The following is a 23581-nucleotide window of genomic DNA, read 5'->3' on the forward strand; positions in this document are numbered from 1 at the left end:
AGTCTCTCATAGACAATTAACAATTGAAATGTTAGATGTTGCTCACATGCCTCATGACGCATACACAATACCCTTGCATATATATATATATATATTTATATTCACTTAAAAAACCATAGGTTTCACACATGTTATAGTTAGCTGGACATTTCACTCGTGAAAAACCATTGAAATTCCCCCGTTATAGTTAGTGCAGGCAACTATAACTCACGCGACCGCAATCCTCTGCTGATGACGTCAGATATTACATCACTGTATTTAGACACTTATTTACCCATGTCTTCTTCCATTAATTTTTAGCTATACATATATTACAAATATTTTTTTTTCAGAAAGACACATATGTCATCAGTGATGTAATATCTGACGTCATCAGCAGAGGATTGCGGTCGCGTGAGTTATAGTTGCCTGCACTAACTATAACGGGGGAATTTCAATGGTTTTTCACGAGTGAAATGTCCAACTAACTATAACATGTGTGAAACCTATGGTTTTTTAAGTGAATTTGCAAGGTTTTTTAAATGCTAAGTTATGTATTTTTTTTTTTTAAGGTTTTTTTACCGTGCGCGTACCGTACGCGCACGGTGCGCTTCGCACTCCGTGCGCGCGCTGTGGGCGCGCAGTGCGCTTTGCGCACTGCACGCCCACGTTACGCAGTTCGCAGAATTTTTCCATTTCTACCGTATGCGCACGCTACGCGCACTCCGCGATTTTTCGAAACAAAATTAAAAGAAATGTTGGCCCTTGGGGGTCCTTCTGGGACCCCCTGACAAAGGCTAGGGGGTCAGGAATTGTCCACCCTGCCCCCTTTTCACGTTCTCCACCTTTGTTTTTCACCCCCTCAGACTGCGAGAGACAAAATGTCGGCCGACACTTCCTGGTTTTGGCCGATTCGAATGTTTACTAAGATCTAACAACCAATCAGAATCGCGCTCGCGCACAGCAGCGTGCGCGTACGGTAAGTTTTACCGTACGCGCACGGTGCGCGCACGGTAAGTTTTACCGTACGCGCACGGTGCGCGCTTATAGATATTTATATGCTTTTAAATGCTATTTTCTCAGGAAATACTGAACAGATTTACACCAGACCTGCAAAAGGCACATCCCTGACCTGAGGACTACCTCTCTGCCAAATTTCAAGTAATTCTGTTCAGCCGTTCGGGCCGTAGCTTGGACTAAAGGTCCTATGGAAAAATGCATGGGGAAAACGTGTTTTGGGACCCCCCTTTTTCTCAGCCCCCGCTTGACGAATCCCCCCGAGACTTTCAGGGAAGGAGTGGAGCGGAGCGCCCCACCTATTTTGAAAATTTCGCGAGGATTCGTCAATCGGTGCCAAAGTTATTCCAAATAGAATGTTGCGGATTTCCTATGGAAACACGATCCTAACTATAACTATCTATTGGCGACCGCCAGTAGATTATTTATATATATATATATATATATATATATATATATATATATATATATATCCAAATCCAAATAAAGAAGTAACGTACGCTCTCAGTAGAATTAGGCAGATACCAAAATGCTGGGTTCAAGTGTTTATTTCACACAACGCGTTTCGGCAGATAGCCTTGTTCACGTGAACAAGGCTTTCCGCCGAAACGCATTGTGTGAAATAAACACTTGGACCCAGCATTTTGGTATCTGCCTATTTCTACTGAGAGCGTATGTTACTTCGTTATTTGGATTTGGATATTGACTGTACCGGCGCGCTCCGCCGGTGTGTACGCCAACCTTCGTTGGTCCCAGCCACACTCCAGTCACTACCCCAACTTTCCTTTACCACGCAAGTCATTACAGTGACTTGCTTTTGGGGACGCGTTGTTGGACTGGTGTTGGGTTTTAAGCCCAACACTTTCCCTTCTGATACAATGACTGGATTTGGATTAGTAATTTGCATTTTGGCCAAGCCTGGTCTTGCTCACACACACACACATTCATATATTACTTAATACCCCTTACGAGGCATTGAAGTGATTTATGACTGACAACAGGCTGCTCCGGTTATAAGGATTAGTATTAGTAGTCACTTCAATATTATTAGCTATTTGGGGTTATTAGGTTTAGTCTTGTACACTTGAGAAAACCATTCCATGCATTGATTTCACTCTCTTTGTGGTAGATTGAATTAATAGAAGTAAGGTTGGATCATTAGTGGGGGAGGGGTACAGGAGTTTTAATTGAGATGGTTGATGATGTAAGTTGATGATCATGAGATTAGGTATTGTTATGTTGCATAGGTATGACTTTCAAAGGTGAGAGGTTGTGATTTTTGGTATGAGTAGTGGGTTGTTTTCACAAAAACAATCCTATAGATTAAGGCAAACATGCATCTGACTTTGAGAAGGTTGTGCTTAAAGAGAGCAGGTATGCAGAGGATGAAAAGGAATAAGAGGGACATTTGAAAGAAAAAAGGAGAGGCAGTACTCAGATGTTTCAAGCAAAGGTCACTTTCCTAAGCCAGATTTCGAAATGTAATGGATGCTTTTTGAGCTAGCATTGCTTTTAGGAATACAAGACAGTAGAAAGGAACAGCATAATTTGCACTTGAAGAAAGTGATACATTAGCTGCTTTTGATAGGCACTAAAATTAGGCAAACAGTCTTCGTGGCTAAAACTAGTTCACTCCACCAGCAAGGACTGCTGTCCAGCTCAGGGTCTGGAAACATATATGATGGATGGACACATACACATGTAGATATGGAGAGATTTAAGGTTCTGCTCAAAGGTAGCAGTAACCTCAAGATCATAGCAATGTGAAAAAAGGAAAGGTTAAGAAGAGGAAACATTGAGAAGGAGATTCTGCAAATGCTGGAGTTATACACTCCAGTATTTCGCAGTGCGACAGATGGGTGCGCAGCAACGTGCCCTTTGGCTTATCGGAGTTATACACTCCAGCATATGCAGAATCTCCTTCTGTTGGTTTCCATCTTCAAGTGTGCCTTACAGGTATAATAATGAAAGCAAAGAAAGATTCATTTTTGATGCCTTTGTTTGTGGCATGGCAAAAGATGGAGGGCAAGAGCATCTTCCTCAGACACTGGAAGTGTATTGCCTTAATTCTTGTGGCTAAAAGGAGGGGGTCCGGACCCTGAAAATGAGGATGAAGGTTACCAGGCTCCCTTTATAAATTAATTGAAGACTTTGTTAGAAAGAGGCAGTGAATACAATTCTGAAGCACTTCCCTTTAGTAGACTGTAGGGAGAGGTTTAGGTCTGCATGATCTGTTTGTGCAAGGTGAAGGGAACTCTTTAGTTGAGATCCAGCCTTTTGTCTTTATTGATCACAGTCAAATGCTGAGGCCTCACACCTCTCTGTGTGTTCTGTAGGCAGGAGGCAAACATGATGTGAGGGCCATCACTACACAAACGTTGTGTCTGGGGTGGAGCTAGGATGGTCATCTAAATTATTGTAAATGCAAGAGCAGAGTCGTTTCTAAGAGAGCAATCAGCAATAAATTAACAAAAAGCAGCTTTTTATTTCCCAGAATATAAATGACTATATTTCAAAGAAACCGCTTCAGTCAGGTAAAACAAAAAGCTTCCCATCATAGAGAAACATGTCAATGATAAGTATGATGAGCCAGCAAGTCAAAAAAGTGTACCATATGCCTATGTAGCCTCATCTGCAACTAAATACATTTTCGCTGAGTGCACAGTGTTGAAAAACAGTGTTGCAACACACACACACACACAAAGGTGGCATTAGAGTCAAGCCTTGGAATAATATAAAGACTACTCACCGTGCATTGCATTTAACCGCACATATTACATCATTCATGGCGTGAAGTCATAAGTAGTGCATGGCAAGGGGACAAGTTATAGGTAGCTCAGTAAACCTCAACTGGTGAATTTCAGTGTTTTGTTTTAAAATGATAGTTTCCATACTATTAAAAAGCCTAACTACAACATAATTTTAATGTTTGTTTTTACAGTGAATTTATAAGATTTTTAAACTTAAAGTTAGATATTATTACCATACTTAACTATAACCTCAAGTTATACCTTGGCTTTTTCAATGAATTTCAGGCTTTTGATCATATTCTCCCAACTCCCTCATTAAACATACCTTTTGACTGTAAGCAGTAGAGGTCTGGACACTGGGACTGGCCTGCAGCCAGGCCCTGTGCCCAGCCCTACATGGGTAGCCAACCTCTTCTGTGTATGGCCAATGGTGTGGGCGTCAACAAACTGGCTATGGCCAACCCCCAACGCTGCCCATCCTCTTATGGTCAAGAAACCCCCCATGGACACCTACCCTTCATTATTCTCTGTACTGCGGTATACCCGCTGGATCATACTGGGAGCTGGCAGGAGCTGGTCATTCTGGTTTTTGTTGTAGGTGCCCCCAGTGTGGCTGAATGTCTCTTGTCTGTCACAGTCTCAAGAGAACTCTAGTGAGCAACTATACCAAGCAAACAAATCTCAACGGGGCAAATACAAGAGAGGTTGATCCAAGCAGATGGTACCACTACTCCTCATAGGAACCTGTTCCCTACTTCTCTGATTAATGGAACTCCCTAAGGGAGTATGAATCTAGGACCATTTTTTAGATGGAGCCTGTATTGTTTTGAAGAACATGTGTTGATCTGCATGAACGTCTGAATTCCTCTGGACCTGCAGATGATTTAAAGGACATCTGCTGCCCATGTGGTGAGTGCTATGAGGTCCAGCAGGTCATATTGGATACTGAGAATTCCAAAGCTGATCTGCGCTTTACTGTCACTATCCTGTGCTACCTTTGACTGCCCTCCTTAAGACCATTAGTGTAATGCAGTCTCCTGTAGCCCCATCTCAAACAAACCCCCTACTTGTTTAAAACCCTTGTTTATGAAATTGTAGGTATATAGAGAGAGATTAGCTCAATTCAGTGGATTTTATATACACTCTGGCATAATTATCCTGGCTGTCCTGTCACAATTCACACTACCTTTCTTACTTTTCAGCCAGAAGCCATTGATGATCATCCACCATCTTGAAGACTGCAAACACAGCCAAGGTAAGGCAAGGCTTGGAGTCAGGGCATTCACAGATCAGAACTGGGACTATGGCATCCCACGATTCTCTGCACAGTGCACAAGCATAGGGAAGTTGGTTGGTCTTGCAGTGAACACCTTTCAAAGAAGGCAAAGGTAAACCGTCATTAACTCATGTAGGAAACTGGGTTCCAGGTTGAAGGGGGCTGAAAACCTACTCAAGCAGCAACCACAATTCCCATTAGTGTGACACACAAGACACCCCAAATTAGCCTGTGCTTAACCATCTGGTAGCTTAGCTTAACATAGTTAGGCTTAAATTAGAGGCAATGTGTGAAGTATGTTTGCAGCACTTCCAACAGTAATAAAGTGAAAACACAACACAAGAAAAATCCCACACCAATTTCGAAAAGTAGAGTGGATTTTAATAAATTATTTGACACCAATACAGCCAAAATTAAATGAGTGGAACAAGAGATATGCAATTCTATAGATTTAAGTAAGACTATTGCTTCAAAGCACAATTGGCCAATTGTGGTTATCTAGTCATGCTGGGCAGGGACAAAGCCACAAGCTCAGACCTACTGTGATGGAGCGCGGGCCGCATAAAAGGATCAGGTTTAGCTCACTAGGCAGTACCTTGTGGTCTGGGTGTCGAGCTCTGGTGTCTGATGTCGAGATGTTACGCACACCGGCGAGGTCGATGAAGCTATCAGCACGGTTCAGGGGCGAGGTCTTGCATCATTGCAGATGATGCAAAATCCTGCATCAGGGATGCGTCGTGTTGGGGCAGTCATGAAGAGCTGTAGGGCTGTGATGCGAGGTCCTGTGTCTGATGTGTCACATAGCTGTGATTCCGATGTGGAGCTGCGAGGAGATGCATCACGCTACATTGGTTCTTGATGGGGACCACTGATAGGCTGGCAGAGCACCTTCAGACCGACTTCTAAGGGTACAAGACTGGAAAGGCACTATTTGGTGGGGAAATAGGACTCACAGCAGGCAGAGTCAAGGTGGAGGGCTAACAGTGGTTGGAGCCTTTTTTGTCCCTGTGGCCCTGATCAGGAGGCTAGTCAACTAGCCCTTGGGGTCACTCTGGTGGACCTAGGTTCAAGATGCCTGTCCAGCCCTTCTTACTTAGGCAGCAGGCCAGCAGACTAGCAGGCCTACATGCTGCAGAGTATCACAGCAATCCTTCTTCTAATTCTTCCACAGGTCCAGAAGTGATCTGAAAAGTTGGGCCTGAGGGTCTGTTACTTACACCTGGTACCCACTTTGAAGAGTGAGAAGCTTCTAGAGTCCTCCCCTACAGAGGTGTCTGTAATTTTCTGCCTCACTACCCTAGGCCCAGCTTGTCTTGGCTCACCGAAGACTAGTGTGAAACCCGTTGTGAGTGTTGGTAGATGATATCTCTGCCTCCCTATCAAGTTAGAGATGGTCCACCCTGCCAACCCTATTCCCCTTTCATCTCACTGTCTGGGAGTAACACACAAAGGCCAACTGCCAGCTACACCTAGTCATGTGTCACATGATATAGGCTGCAGGCACCAAATGGATGTGAAAAGAAAATGCCAACTTTCTAAAAGTATTATTTATATTGATTGGGCACCCCGATAAACCCTTGTGAGCTTGGGTAACAAAATATATTATCTAGTAAAGGTGCCTACAAGAGATTTGATTTAGATATGCAAAAACAAATGAATACTTTTTAGTTTCACTTGTGAGTGCCCAAATAGTGGCTTCAAAAACATGAATCCTGAAAATCAATTTACTTAATCACAAAAAAAATAGATAAATAACAAAAACAAGTTCCAGGTGTATTCTTTGGTTAAGGTTTATTCTCAAATAGATTCAGTTTAAGGGTACAGAACAATATTCAGATAAACAAGAGTAACAGGGAGTAACAATTCTTCAACAAAATGTCTGTTTGTGACTCATGTCAATAGCCCATTTCTAGTACCTATTTACAAAGAAATTTCCCTATACATCAGGTAAGAATTTCTTGTACAATAATATTATTTCAATGATGAAAATGGGTATGTTGGCTTACCTTTTGGTCTTATTATGTTGTCCATCTACAGGACAATCTTCAGGACAAGAAGATTTCTTATGTTGAAAATGGATCCTTTAAGAAATAGAGCTAAATTGAAACTTTAAGGCAATTTGTCCTCAAAGACTGTCAAATCCTGAGAAATTTATGCCACAATATTTGATTGATTTGGAACAAAGCGCAAAGCATCTTTAAAGTATCGTAGTCGAAATTGACTTGCAAACCATGGCGTTCGTGATAAAAAACACAGCGCCGTCTCAGTTTGGCATCTGCGCGTGGTGAGTTACATAGCCACCGAAAAGTGGCATTTTCAGAATTGTGACTTAAAATCCAACTTTACCATTCAAGAGGTTTTAAAATTGCAATTCTTTAGAGACCAAACTAAACTTTCCTAGCTGCTCCCAATTATAATTTACCACTTTTTAAATGTAATAAGTAACCCAAAGTTATCCTATGGGAGAGATAGGCCTTGCAATAGTGAAAAACAAATGTAAGAGTTTTTCACTACCAGGACAAGTATAAGTTAAAAGTACACTTCCAACTTTGGGTAAATACACTGCACTCTCCTCAATAGGCTTTTTAGGGTTTTTCCGAGGGGTGACGTATCTGTAATAAAAAGGAGGGGTTATGCCCGGCAAAAGGTTTATTGTGCCTGGCTGAAATGGCAGTTTGAGCTGCATATACAGGCTGCAATGCAGGCCAGAGGCATGTTTAAATGGTTGCTTAGGTAGGTGGAACAATGAGTGTGGCAGGCCCACTAGTAGCATTTAAGTTACAGGCTCAGGGTAAAAGTAGTGTCACTTTGCAAGGGACTTACACATAAATTAAATGTGACAATTTGATGTAAGCCAATCTCACCATAGTTGAAGGAAAAATAGACAAGCACTTTAGCACTGGTTAGCAGTAATGATGAGTGCAGCGTCCTACGGCCAACAAAAATGAATTCAGCAAAAACAGGAGGAGGAGGCAAAACGTTTTGGGGGATGATCACCCTAAGGCTGACAGGGCCAACAACCTAAGTCTCCCTAAGTTGAATGAGGAGCACAGGATCAGCTGTAGTTTTCTGTCCCCAAGATGAGTCAGGTGGTAGTTCAACGTTTGCTGAATTACAGGATATGGTTTTCCATGAGTGAGAGCAAATGATGGCATGCTTTGCCCCATGTATGGCATCCCAAGTGAATAATACACATTTATCTCATGCCTGTGTCTGGATTGTGGTATTTTAGGTGCAGTTTTGATGTTTCCCCAGGGCATGCGTACAAAGATTATGTGATCAAAAGTCCCTTTTTTGGTCAAAACATAAATTGTCACAATTTGAATTTCCAGAGGGAACATTAGCTTATCCGTTTAAAGGTGTAGAGTACCACCAAGACCTTGTGAAATGGCTCTCATCTTTAGATTCTATATCATCTCCTGACTCATTTCTTAAAACATTCTTGGCCAGGTATTCTTCTGTCACACCTCCAGTCAGCAGGAAAAAGGCACGCTAACCCTGATCACAAAGGCAGCCAATCCCTGCCCATGTAGTTGTAGTGCATTAATCCACTCTGTGGTCGTAAGGGGGACCACTTGTTATTACACTCGCACCACCAGGCCATTGTAGCACTCCTAAGGAACCCAATAGGGCATTTTCCTCAGGTCTTTCACCCATTGAATATTTTATTTTCTCTAGTATCGAAAAGTTATGTTTAATACCCTAAGGTTACAACCTGATGAAATGCTTAGGTTTTGATACATTTGATATGTCTTGGTGTAAAAAAAATTTCTCTTTACCCTATCCTTCGCACTTTCCAATTTTTGGGCCACTGCCTATTTAGGGGGAACCGTCCCTGCATGTTATATCCTGTAAGTCCATCCTACCAGGGGAGTCCAATGCCTCTGACTCCGATCTGCACGTGGTCCCCGGAGACTGACTTTCTCCTATGGGGGAAGATTCTCAGCACCTCATGAATCTTCATTCCTTTTTGCCCAAAATCCACTCACCCACCCCTCTGGTCCATGCTTTGACCTACACCTCTCCAGCTGGCGGACACCCAGGGCATCCTGACTCACTTTGTTTTAAACCCCCTGCCCGCCTCTTGCTGTCCCTTCTTCCCCTTCACTCTACTCATCATGTGTGTGCGAGTGCAACCTTTACTTAGCTTTTTTCGCTAGTGCCCTGAAAGCACGAAACCATGTTGCACTTATAACTCATACTATTATGTATGCGAGCTCCTACATTGGTCAGCTAACTCGTGCTGCATAAGTCCAAAATACTCACAAATACCCTGATTTTTAGGTGGTCTTTGCATTTGTTTCATATATTTTGTTTGATATACCCTAAGATCACAAAAAAGAGCTCTGCATACTCGTAACACACACCTCAGTTTCCAACAAAGCGTTTAGATTTTATTCTGTTGTGCGAACCCTACAAAACCTCATGGGGCAGGAAGATGGACTACATTGAAACTAAAATGTTTGCACTACTTCACCTTTAATGTGCACCCGCTTTAAACTTTACAGCAAACCTCTAGCCCTCACCACCCATCGCCTCAACGTGATCATGGTATTTTCTGTTATTGTGATTTTATTAAAGTACTTCTTCACCCGAATAGTTTTTTTGCTGCTAGGGTAAGAGACGACAAGCGCGCTGCCTTACACCGCTACAATGAACAGCCAAGTCTTCAGAGTTGAACGAAAGGGGGAGATGAGATGGCCTGAAGAGAGAAAGAACATCATTCCACTGGGATGCCTCCAAAAATGAACAGGCAATGGCAAAGCCAAAAGCCAGACTTTTAGTTTTCTTAATGACTAATTTGTTATGATATTTGGAAAACTATATTTTTAGGGTAGCTGCTGGGCCCTCATTAAGCTAAAAAAAACATTGGCTAAAAGCAAAAATATTCTCTGTATGATAGGGCAGAATGCCATCCCTCACAGTGAAGTTAGCCAATGGCTGATGTGGGATGACCCACTACCCAATGCTTTGTGCTGTTGTGTCCAGAAGAAAAATGTGGATGACAGTATCAAACCAATGGATAAAAAGGGCTGGCAGAAAGCCTCAGTAAGTAGGTATATTATATAAATAATTTTATAAAAATTAAAAGGTCTTGGCTAAACCAGACCTAAAAATGCCATCACTTAACCAAGCACTTTTAGTTTTTGGAGGGCAAATAAGTTGGCTGAAGAAGATCCTTTGTGATCTAAAATGGATTTAGGCATGAATATGCTTTACGAATAATTCAGGAAGAGCAATCATACATAGCTCGATTTAAAACACACAGAATTTGGAAAGTATTCTGAGCTTCTTTGGGTAGCCAAGGCAATGCCCACAGAAGTCGTTGAGCACAACTAACTCTAAGGGGCCAGTAACAAGCTGAGATACCGGAGTCTGCACAAATTGTGACCTTTGAAGTAGGCATTTGGTAAGCTCCATGTATAAAGATCTTCTTTACTCCAGCTAGAAGATAATTATTGCTGCTACTGCTAAGTGCTTTTCTACTGTCATTAAGTAATTGAAGAATCTTCTGTACACGAAGGATGTTGAACCATCAACTTGGCACAATGGCAGGGTTTGAGGGCTCAAAGAGTAGGGAGAGTCAAATGGGCTTTCATATAATAGAAAAAAGACTGGAGGGGAAAGTTATCATCTCACTGGGCCAGCACATACCCATCCAAACATTTCCTCTGCTGCCGCCACCTCCGCGTCAGTCTCATCTGAACTGAAATTTGAGTCAATGGCAGAACTTTCCACTCCAAGACCTACCCAAAGTAACTTGTGAAGATGCTGATGATGATGGATCTGCACCTGCCCTAATAATAGGCAAAGGACTGTAAGTGTAAATGTACAAGGCCAAGCAAGAGAGGTGGATGAGCTTAGACAAAGGCTCAGCATAGATATTACAAAGAGAGGGGGCAGATAATAACAAAGATCCCTGGAGGACTCCAGAGTCCAGGAAGAAAGTCAGGAGCAATGAATGGATGTACATTCATGGACACAACACTTTTAGGAGAAAAGGGAACTGATCCAGGGCTGAATGAGCCAGTGATTCTGAATGAGATGATACCTAACGTAACATGGACCCTGCTCAGAACACACTCCATTGTGGACACTCAGGATTCTCTCTTGTTAAATCTCACTAAGTGAACAGTTAGGGAGGGAAATTCCATGTTTTCAAACATTTGTAAAGTAAATAATTCATTTTCTCCCATAAATGTATTTTCTATGGTATTTCTTAGCGGCAGTGCGGCAATAAGCTGTAAAATCTTTATCACCATCACGTCTGTATTGTCTATGTTAAATTCATGGGCCTGATTTACAGTTAAGGGTTTTGGTGTGCAAACCTGTTACCGATTCCAGTTGACCATTTACAAATATTTTCATTATATTTTGTTGCTGGTATATGATTTTTTAACATCTACTCTATTTCTGTGGAAAATGCCAAACAAAGGCATATGGCAAGTAGTATGTAATGCAGCACTTAATTTTAGTGATGTCTAATGGTGCCTGCTGGATTCAGTTCAGGAGCACACTTTGTGCTCAGCTCCTAATTCTTGCTAGTGCTCAAACCAAGTAACTCTACTGCTCCAGTCTTCATGACCCAGTTAGCGTCTTATGTCAACCTAGCTCATGTGTCATTCTACAAAGTCACAATGGTCATTGTCTACAGAAGCCATTGATGTGTGAAATAACGAGACATTTAAAGACGACCCATAGCAAAATTCAGCTGTTTGACAAGAAGTGGCAAAGAACTGACCAGCCAAGCTGTGGCCAGTGATTAGAGTTTAGAAAGGTCGGTTCATTCCAACTTCATTACTTTATTGCACGTCAATGAAACCGTGTGAACTTAAAACGGATTGTGGAGTAAAACAATTGTTTGAGAAACTTTGGAAAATGCTATTCTGCAATGATGTGGCTAACTAAGTGAATTTTTCCCTCATAGCCCTGAAGAAGGTGTTTGTTGAAAGCCAGGAAGCCCAGAAACTGGCAGAAGATTTCGTTCTCATCAACCTCACTGTGAGTAAAAACTTCATAACTTGAGCACAAGGTGCTGGGAGCCAGACTGGTGGACTCATGCAAGTTTATAATGAACATTACAAAGTCAATGAGCTCTGTGGTAAAATGGGTGGGAAAGTAGTTTGAAGCAAATGGTTCTCAACCATGTGTTTTTTTAGGTAAGTGCCACCTGGTGGTTCTTGGCCACGCACACCACAGTGCTAGGAGTAATAACACATGCAAAATGAATGCCAATACCATTGAGTATGTGAATACCCATTAATAAGTGTTATTTCTTTGTTTGGATAAAAATATACTGAGAGCGTTTGAGGTAAAACCTGTATCTACAGGGATATTTCAGTACCAGATTTAACAAGTGGGTCTCAGTGAAAATGCTATTCGTCAACCCAAAAAGTAGTTGACTGGTATGCCAGTTTCCATGGCCAGGTAACAAAGTCTGCGTTGGGCATTCATTTTTATGTTAAAACCTTTATTGCAATACATTTGAAAAATAATATATATATGCTATATCAAAACCCCGAAAACGTTTCTTTGTTTTTGAGAAGCAGGTAAACATGATTGAAAAAGCTAAACACTCATCAATGTGTGATAAAGCATCACTCTAAAGATAAGTAAATGACAGCAAAATGAACCATGATAGAGTATTTCCAAAAATCATCAACAGTATCTATCCAATGGGACTGCTAAGTTGTGCTGTTATTGGCACTGCCATCCATCAAGGACATTGCACTGCAGCTGAAATGCAAATTAATAAAATAAAAAAATATGTAGACATTATTATGTCAAAAGTATTTAGTTGAACAATTTGGAAATGTGGCAATGTAAAAGAGTGTGGATATGTTTCAACACTATGGATAAACATTTAAATGGGACTTCATCAGGATGGGGGCAGCCATACAAGGGTAAACTATTTGTGCTGGCTCACAGTTGTGTATAATAGGTGGTTAGGCAAACGATGTTGCTTGAGAGGAATGATAAAATAACCTGATCATTGATTGGACCCAAGTAGTTATTGAGAAGCAATCAGCTTCAACATCAAGTTCAACATGTAAAGCTGAAATAGACATTCTCATTTGTGGCCCATACTGCTTACCATACTGAAATTGAAATCCACTGAAGGGGACGATAACGCCAACACTCACCATGCCGGTTTTCGCCAGGAAGAAAAAATTCATAAACAATTACAGGCCCTTCCTATTTATATAAAAATCCAGTACCTTTCCCACTTTAATCCAAATAACCAATAAATCAGTCAGTCAACACCTGCAGCACCACCTTCCCAATTACTGACATGGTGATATTCCAACATTGATATTACAATGGGGCATCGATTACTTCTCCCTTCCCCTTGGAATGAAATGTTTCATAAGAACAGAATGCAAAGGCATTTTATCCCGGCCTTCTGTCCCCCTGTGTGTCCCCTGCTCATCTTTGGGATTCTGTGATGCAAATTGAAATACAGCGAATAAGCTAACAAAGGAGGGTGTCTGCTCCTGTGGACACATTCGTTATACTGTAGCCATACTTGGAACTAGTGATTACATTTCTCCTTTTGTCCAACTGTATCTCGGTTTCTTCTGTAAAGGATGACCTTCTAAATGCTGCAGACATGCCTTTATCTGTACATACCACTAAGGGACCCTCTTCCTTTTCTGTACTCTTTATCTCTTCTCTTTGTTCCCACAGTATGAAACAACAGACAAGAACCTGTCTCCAGATGGCCAGTATGTACCCAGGATTATGTTCATAGGTGAGTGGAAGCTGAGTATGTGATCTGATCGACACAAAATAAGGCCAGCAGTAGGGAAGGGCCTCTGCCAAAGCAATCCTGCTTGAATGGATGGAAAGCTTTCAAAGAGTTTCAATCTTGGGATGTATGTTCTTCTGCCATGTTTATTGTTTCTTCCATTTGCACAATGCAGAAGTACCCATAGGACACTAAAGATGGACATGTGACTGAGGATAAATAGATGTGTCATATCGCTACAGTTTTGTTTACATGACTACACTGGGTATTTTGCCAGTCAGTTCTTAAAGGAACTAGGAAGACAAAGGCAGATACGTCTGTTAAAATAAAATGTCAAATGAACATATCACCTAGGCTTCTATATGAGCTCAAGCACTTCCAATATTCATCCAAGACACTCTCTTCAAATCCCTGAAAAGCACTTTCCTAAAATATATTTCTGGGGAGTTGGGAGACCGAGAGTGGCATATAGGGTACTATGTGGTCCAAAGTAGGGAGGGTTAGCCTTACCCAGTATCCGCACGTTCTAGGAAGTATGCCAAAATCGCTTTTTGGCAGACCAGAGTGCCAGGGTTTTTAAAAAAACTTGGCTCCATGTGGCCAGGGAGGTGGCAGGCTGACATCTCTGGGATCTAGTCTAGTGCCCTAAAATGGAAAGACACGGTAATGTCTACTTGAGTACCTGGGCAAACACTACACTACAGGTCTGGGATGTATAAAAAGTTCCTGTAACTATATATCCTTGCTCCTACAAGCCCAACCAGTTCAACCCATCCTTCACTCCGGCCTATACTTCTGGACAATTTAACAAGTGGCGTGCATGAGACTCTCTTATGGTGTGAGACTTACTAAATAAAGGGACCATTAAGTCATTTGAGGACTGTAAGCAGGACTTTCTTCTTGAAGAATCAGAAAAATTACATTATGCTCAAATCAGACACTGGCTACCACACCCAACTATTAAAGAGACGATCTCCAGGGACTCAACACTAATACAGATGTTTCCTATAGTGGCTATGGGAACAGAGGGGACCACCTCTAAATTATGCCAAATACTCCTGAATGAGATGGCATCTCACACACATCCATATGCTGATAGATAGTCAGGATTACTGGGGACAATGCCTATGGATCAAGAATAGTCACACTCATGTTGAGATCTAAACAAAACATTGCACAGTGTTGTGTGCTGGGTTAGGAAGCGCACTGCAAAGTATTGTTTGACTGGTATATCTGGCAAATAATTACTCTTGTAAGTGTCACTGTTAATAAATTCTCCTTTTGGATTGTTCCTGGAGAGGTTGCGATTAGTTTAGAATTTTTTTTGTACAATTGTTTGAAGAACAAGGGGGGATCTGTGTTATTCTTTTTGTGTTATCTAAAACTACGCCGAATTCCCATCCATGATGAGTTGCTGTCCTCTTCATATTCAAAATTAGTTAAAAAATGTGGTCCAAAAATAAATGTCTTGGCCATCCAGAGATAGTGGAAGTTTGATAGGGCTGGGCCAAAATCAGACACACGTCAGGTGGCTATGCTGACAAGTAACTCATTGTTACCTCACTGTACCAATCTTTTTAATAATGTGTCAAGCTCTAAAAAGAGCAGACCACCTTTGCTTAAAAATCTATACATGTTGTTTACCCTTGAAATTCAAAATGAATGATGACAGTGAACATTCTAGTTCAAAGATCAATTTTGTGGCCAATATTTGTGCAAAGGACCACTTACAAACAGAAGTATTATGTTAAACACGACCAGAAAGGAAACCAAAATAAATTCTGGTAATGTTAGGACAGAACCACACTGCTTGAGGCTGTGAGTATAATGTGGCTATGCGAGTTTTTGTGTCTGGCTCATAGAAGTCCATCCAGTTCTCAAAGCATTGCCCTAGCATGAACCCTCTGAGAAAGTACTAGTGTCACAATTGCCGGCCTACCCTTGTGCTGAACTCATCATTGAAAATGGCGGCTCCCAAGTAGTGATATGTGTCAATTCAAAAACTGAAGGTATCACCGGGGCAGATGGAAAGTAGACTGGGACAGCCATGCCTCAGCTGGTGGTTGGGTGGAAGGTCTTACCATCAGTTTACTCTTGCCGATAAGGTACCAGAAACATGAAGAAGAAAACACTTGACATCTCTGGATTGGAACACATCTCCCAGATAAAAAGGATGCAAGTCCAAGCCAAGGGATTGGTTTAAAGACTTCATGACAGACTCCCGCACATGTCACAAGAGTCACCCACACTGTCTTATACCAAAACTGCATAGTTTTCTAAGGCGAGGAGAGAGGGGAAAGGAAGCAAATTTCAGGGACAAAGAAAGGGGTGGATGGCAGATTTGTGCTTTTTACTTAACACAAGTCATAGTGCTGTGTGTGTGCAAGAGGGTGTGCTAGTGAGTACACACCTAGAAGATACCTTTTCTTCAATCCCAACACATTCTTAGACAAACACATGCAAGGTAAGGTTCTGCATGCCTTGCTCTCACCAGTGAGAGCATTCAGACATTTTAGACCATGTGTGGCCAGTAAAGATAAAGTCTGTAGTGTAAGAGGATACTACTGCCACATATTTTATTGTTCCAGCTTTAAAAGTATTGAAAGGAGTCTATCCAGCTTAATAGTGGTCTTCCTGCCTTAATAATTTCTTCTGCTGCCATGTGTTGAGGTCTATTTTGGGATGATATCAAATGCACTTATCCTAGAGTACATGTGTTTCTTATCTATAATTTAAAAAGTGAAACTGTTTTAGATATTGTGTTTTATGTAGAATGTCAGTTATAATTTTTCATGTCGAGTGATAAAAATTCAGTCATTTATTTTTTGGTACTTCTTATTCATGTGATCTATCCAATTGGCTTCCTGCTTCTATTAAAGTGTTCATTGTTCACGTGACTTCTGGTAGTAAGACTCCTGAGTGCATTACACTTTGTATATGGAAGGCTGCGCGTGTTACATTGTTTCACACGCGTGTTCTAGGATGAGTGTTCATTTTGGAGTCGAGTGACCTCTGAGGAGAGTGTGTCGTCATAGGTTGGTGTCCTAGTTACCTCCGGCTTTAGTCTTGACCCTGCTACTAGGTATTATTCAGAGATCTGTAAACTTTTTTTTTTATGGTTTTGCAAGACACTGCTTGGGTTGAGCAAGGATTCCAAGGTTGACCAGGTGTGGCCGCATGTGTCTGTCAGGGAAATCTTTGATGAGTCTGACCCTAAAGTAAGGACTCTAAAGGACTGATTCATAAGAGCTTTTATGAATACAGGAAGGATACTATTGGAGAACTTTTACATGCTCTAACATTTCTTTGGGAATCCGTCATGATACATCTTTTTCCCTGTTTGTAAGGCACCCTTCTTTTTATTTCTTCCAATGGTATATGGATATTGTGCAAATTCTCCTATTTATTCCGATTTTCTAAGTTTTGGAGCCAATTTATAAAAGCAATAGACCCCTTTCGGCCTCATTTCAAATATTTTGACAGACGGCAGTGCTGCAAGCCTTCCTGCTGTGCTGCTGTGCCTCAAAAGAAAAGGGCAGGAATGCGCAGTATCTGCAAGATGTGGTTCATTCCTGTCCTTTTTCCCTGCGATGGCGCACAGTGGGCTGACATGTGCCAATGCAGGCACCCTGGCGCAATGGTTCAAGGGTGTCGGCGTTGTGGGGTGATTGTTTTTGTGCAGAAAGGGAAGCCTTCCAGCACAAAAACAATAACGAGAGGGGTTTCCTCTTTCTGTATGCTGCAAAATGCCGCACACATAGCAAAAGGAAAAACAAGGAGAAATAAAGGTATTTATTCTCCTTGTGCTCCCTTACGCTTCCCCTGGGAAAGCATAGGAATCTAACAAAAACCTAGTAAATCTGGGAATGCTTCAGGTTCAATGGATGTTGCGTGGGAACACTCACTGTAATACCCATGGAATCCCCTTTCCACAGAGAGTAATGCGTGAAAGGGGGCCATATTTACAAGGCCATAAATAGCCACGCAGGTGGCTTTACGTGGCCTTGTAAATATAGGCAGTCGCACTGTGCCACTGGTGCATCAACAAAAATGATGCACCGGTGGTGCAATGGGCTTGTAAATGAGCTCCTTCATTTTGCTTCTCTTTAAAAGATGCCCCTTGGTGAGCATGTGCAGAGAGCACATGTTAGCCAGTGTTGTTGTAGAGGAATAATGCATCACAGGCAATTCTTTACTGGAAACATGATATACCTGATTAAGCATCATTGTGTTTGTCACTGTTCCACTGGAGAAGAATGACTTCATGAATCTGAATGTTAATGTTTTCCTAGGTGTTTTGCCAATCTAGGGCTTTTACTTAGCATCACTTTTATGGCTTGTTTTAGTTTCTGATATCGGAAGTGGAGTCGCCAGTAGTTTTGGTCTTTCATGGTTTAGAGGTGGTATTATAATAGTTTGACCACTATGAGCCCCTCTACATAGACATGATGTACTTCAGATAATTGTGTGACTTTATGGTATCATAGCTGTACAGATCCCATAGAGGAAATACATTTGAGCAGCAACAAGCAAAAATAGGATCAGAGGGACATAATCAGCTCTAGTAGATTGGAGGGCAGTGATATGTGTCCTTTACACACTTCAGTGCAAGTAGACATGGAGCTTAGTCATTGAGATTCGGGGGATTTGAATCTCACAATTCCCAACTCGAAACAGATGGGTCGCAGGCTGGAAGGGTGACACAATCAAGGATTGGGATGGACGTTCCCATGAGTAATAAGGTGAGTAGTGATTTACATTCAGTGGGCCTCTGTCCGTAGTGGCACCGTGGGTAAATAACGATTTATGTAAATGCTACCTTAGGCAATTGCAAGTGGTTAGACTATTTGCAAGCATTTGTCCTATCACCTTTTAGTGGTTTGATTACCAGTAGTATGCCTGGAAACCTGAGACTGGAGCAGCTTTTCAGGCCTCCTACTGCCAATGTTTGAGATTTCCAAAATCTTGAAAGTTTGCACCCTTTCAAGCGTCCTTCTCTGGGTGCAGATTTACTACTTTTTTCGAAAACCTGTGACTATCTATATTTATGTTCCTGGTCCAAAAAATGAACAAGTTAATACCAATTAGCGAAATTAGATCAATGAGAAACAAAATTACACAACCATTCCAGATCTGACTCAGCCCCCCCATACCCAACTACCAAGCCAAGAATGCATTTATTTGAGGAGGGTGTCACACCACAAACATCCTCCACCCCCACCCGGAAGCTACATCAGCGATCACAATCTTTTCATTCTTTTATTTCATGCTGTAGACACTAAGGGCCTCATTTATGAGGTTTTGCCGTTGGGCAGCGCAGCAGCGCTTCCCTGCGGCAAAAGAAAAGAGCAGGAATGCGCCATATCTATAAGATACTATAATCAAAGCATGATACCTCTGACACCGTTGATAACAATCTGCTCTGCTACCAGTTGGATTTTTTATTTATCCCTGGGTTGCAATTGAATACACATCAAACTTATTTTTTGTTTTCACCAAGACATGTTGTCCCTGTGCAGGACCTACTAAAAAAATAACTTGATGCTTAGAACAGTGTGTGAAATGAGTACAAGAAAAAAATCAAAATTCAAAACATATAGACCATAAATACCTAAGACTTACATCTGTACATATAGCAAGAAAAATAACTATATAATTTACACAGAACAAGTAACTGTACAATTTACAAGCATCAAACAATGCAGTTTTACATGCGAGAAATAGTCCTACTCTTTTCTTAAAGAGGGTCACGGGGACTCCTTTTGTTAAGGTCCTCACGGTACAATAGTCTTTTGTATGCCAAAGGGAGGGCGCCTCAAAAATTTTGAACCCAGATTGGAGCCGTACTAAATGGGCTATAGGTTGTCAAAAGTTCTGGACATAAATTTATCCTGGGTTCTTTAGGCTCGCCTCACAACGTAATATAGCCAACGTGTTTTGACCTTCTGCGTGGCGCTTCTTATACCAGAGGTCTTCATCAGGGTGGATATTTTGACAAGGAGGACTGATGGTACCAAGTCTGTTCTTTAAATGACGTGAAACTACTTGGCTCTCTGATGGAGAAAATTCTTTGGACTGAAATTGCTGGCAAGTAGCTTATGTCGCGGCGTCTGGGAGAGTAACCCCATTCGAGAACTTCCGCTCGGCCCCAAGCTGTATTCAAACGGGGAACGGCGGAGCAGGGTACTTCCCTCGAGCGCTCGAACTCGGACTGCAGGACCACAGTGAGGTTTTGGTAGTGCAAGTAAAGAAACGGATTTATTGTCCGTTCGAAGCTGCCTTTACGTTCGAGCGCTCGAGGGAAGTACACTGCTCCGCCGTGCCCCGTTCGAATACAGCTTGGGGACGAGCGGAAGTTCTCGAATGTTAAAAACAGGGGGGCCGATTCACAGAACTAACTTAAGACAAAATCCTAAACTTACTACTTTTGGTATTCACAGAAGTTAGGATTTTGTCTTAAGTGTGTCTTAAGACAAACTTAAGACAGACTTAAGACAGACTTAAGACAAACTTAAGACAGACTTAAGACAGACTTAAGACAGACTTAAGACAAACTTAAGACAAAATCCTAACTTAAGTCTGTCTTAAGTCTGTCTTAAGCCTGTCTTAAGTTTGTCTTAAGTCTGTCTTAAGACTGTCTTAAGTCTGTCTTAAGACTGTTTTAAGTCTGTCTTAAGACTGTCTTAAGTCTGTCTTAAGTTTGTCTTAAGACACACTTAAGACAAAATCCTAACTTCTGTGAATACCAAAAGTAGTAAGTTTAGGATTTTGTCATAAGTTAGGCCTGTGAATTGGTCCCGGTGACTTTTGTAACTATCTATTTCACACACATCCTGATCATTAACAACATGATTTTATTTTCAGAATTAATTAGGCCCTCATTCTGAGCTCAGGTGCAACAACAATATACAGTACCCTTGGGGTACTGTAAGTAGTGGCTTCTCAATTTACAACACCATTTGCACGTGCAGACCTCTCAGTGTGGAATAACAAACTAATCGTAGACATTTTCCTTCATTACAAGGTGCACAGAGCCAAAATATGTGCTTTTTGGCCCAACATTTTTACCCTGATGAACATTTCACTGTCCAAAATCCCAATTTAAGTTAAAATGGAGATCTGAAAGAAACACGTTAGTTAGATTCCTCACCTTAGAATATCCCCAGGCGTCAGACTGGATCCGGAAGATTTTTCGTCAGCAATACCCCTTGCGCGTCGCTAGGCGTCGTCTGCGGCTCCGCGTCCGTCGTCGGCGTCGTGCGCCGGGATGACGTCGTCGGAGTACTTAGACGCCGCCCTCGCGCGCTGACGTCAGTTCTTCTTTTTTCCGCGCCAGTAAGCGCAGATCCGGGAGAGCTACCCCTTTTAGTCTTTTTTGACTAAATCTTTTTGATCATTTTTGATCCTTGTCTGTCGACATCTGGTGCCGGTAGGATGCCTGGGTTCAAGGCTTGCGAAGATTGTCATCGACTGATGTCGGTGACCGATCACCACCGCCGGTGCCTCTACTGCTTAGGCCTCGACCACGACGCGGAGTCGTGTAACGACTGTCAGGCCCTGACTTCGAAGGCTAGGCGGGAGCGGTCCCGCAAGCTTCTCGAGCTTCGCCACTCGGCTCCGCGTCGTGCGCGATCCCGGTCCAGGAGGAGGTCCAAGGATCGCTCGCGGAGCCCTAGCCGACGCCACCATCGATCGTCAGGCTCCAAGTCGTCGGGTAAGTCCAAACACTCTAAGAAGTCCAAGCGGCGACATCGCTCTTCGGACTCCCCTCGCCGGTCGCGCGACTCGGCCGAGGGTCCAAGTGGTTCCACCCCCGCGGCTCCGGCGGAGCCGCAGGTGCCGCGTCCGCCCCCATACCTTCCGGTCCCTGGGGCTGACGCGGCGCCGGCGGAGATCAGTGCCTTCCTCTCGGCCATGAGGAGCCTGGCCCCGCCGTCGACGCCCGCTGGCGCGCCTTCGGGCCCCGCGGACTCGACTGGGCGACCTCGCGTGCCGGCGGCTCCGGCCCCGGCGCCGTCGACGACTCCGGTCTCGACGCCGCAGGTCCCCGCGGGGCCCTTGCCTGGGCCCCAGTCGACGCCGGTTGACCTTGTCACTCCTCCACCGGCGCCGACGCCTGAACCACCGACGCCGTCACCGGCGCCACCGACGCCGACGCCTGTGACGCCGACGCCCCAGTTTAGCCCTCATCCGGACCCGACGCCGGCACGGCGTCCGCCGACGCCACATCCGACGCCGCTTGAGTCCTACCATCTCTACAGTCCGGTTCCGATCATTCCTCCTGTTTATCAGGAATCGGAAGAAGGGGGCGACTGGGAGGGGTTCGAGGACCCTCTGGCTGTTCAGTCACAGCTTTCTCAGGACTGGGCAGATGAACTGGGGGAGGCCAGCGGGCTGGACACCTCGCCAGACGCTGGATTCACTTCTCCTCCGACCGTGGCTTCGGAGGAGGGTGCGGCATTTTCTGTGGTGCTGCGCAAGGCGGCTGAGGCCCTTGGGCTCGAGTTGCCTGCCGTGGCTGTGAGGACCAACATCCTCACTGAGGTGCTTCAAACCTCAGCAAGCTCCACTGAGCCTCTGCTGCCGTTCAACGAGGCCCTCACTGACATTCTGCAGGGCACCTGGTCCAAGCCCTCCACAGTTCCTCCTGTGGATAGGAACGTTGCCAGGCGCCACCGCCCTGCTCCGGGCGACCCCAGTTTCCTGTCCCAACACCCCACCCCCGAGAGTCTGGTTATCCAGGCCTCTACCTCCCAATCCTCCTTCCCGACCGCTCCGCCGGACCGGGATTCCAAGAGACTCGAGCAGTTTGGCAAGAAACTGTTCTCGTCCCTTAGTTTGGGCCTGCGGTCCTTAAATACCGCCTGTCTCTTGGACCGTTATTCCCATTCCCTGTGGGATACGGTGGAGGACGTGCTGCCCCTGTGTCCGGAGGAGGTCCGGACGCGTCTTACCCAGGCTTTGGCCGATGGGAGGGATGCAGCACGGCACACCATAAGATGTGGGCTTGACACCACGGACTCGCTAGGTCGGGCGATTTCCACCACGGTGGCGCTCCGCCGCCACGCCTGGATGCGGTCCACGTCATTTTCCGGGGATGTCCAGAACACCCTCATGGACATGCCCTTTGATGGCACTTGCCTGTTTGGTGAGAAGGCGGACAGTGCGCTGAACCGCTTTAAGGACTCCCGGGCTACGGCCAAGTCCTTGGGCCTCTCGGCTCCGCGGGCGCACACCTCCGCTTTTCGCCCCTTTCGTGGCCAAGGAAGGGGCGCCTCCTCACGTCCGCAAAGCCACCAGCCACAGAACCAACCTGCGCGCGGTCGCGGACGTGGCTTCCGCCGTGGCGGAAATGGAGGCCGACGTGGTCAGCCCACATCCACCCCGGCAGCATCCGCCTCAAAGCCTTCCTAGTCCGAGCTTTCAGGCCCATACCACGCCAGTGGGCGGCAGAGTTCGCCATCACCTGCTCCACTGGCGGTCCATAACATCGGACAGGTGGGTGCTGCAAATCGTCCGAAGGGGCTACTCCCTCCCCTTCGAGACGACCCCTCCAGCCATGCCACCGCAGCACCACCGTATCTCGGGGGATCATTTGGATCTTCTCCGCGAGGAAGTTTCGGCTCTCTTGGCCAAGGGGGCCGTCGAGCGCGTTCCGAGTCCAGAAGTAGGTCGTGGTTGTTATTCCCACTACTTTCTGGTTCCCAAGAAGGGCAAGGGGGGCCTGCGCCCTATCTTGGACCTCCGGAACGTCAATGCCTTCCTCCGAAAGGAAAGGTTCAAGATGCTAACGTTGGCTCAGGTTTTAGC

The 23581-nt window shown here is 44.0% G+C and overlaps 1 protein-coding gene across 1 annotated transcript in view; it reads left to right on the forward strand.

The window, feature by feature from the left end:
- Nucleotides 1–23581, forward strand: part of LOC146796956 (anterior gradient protein 2 homolog) — an 85687-nt gene that overhangs the window by 38609 nt on the left and 23497 nt on the right. Inside the window, exons 4-6 of the mRNA XM_085629583.1 lie at nt 4949–5001; nt 11951–12024; nt 13711–13774. Coding sequence (XP_085485709.1) covers nt 4949–5001; nt 11951–12024; nt 13711–13774 — 191 coding nt within the window. The remainder of the gene's footprint in view (nt 1–4948; nt 5002–11950; nt 12025–13710; nt 13775–23581) is intronic.

Source organism: Triturus cristatus, chromosome 10, assembly GCF_964204655.1.
Source record: "Triturus cristatus chromosome 10, aTriCri1.1, whole genome shotgun sequence".
In the NCBI taxonomy this organism is placed as follows: Eukaryota; Metazoa; Chordata; class Amphibia; order Caudata; family Salamandridae; genus Triturus; species Triturus cristatus.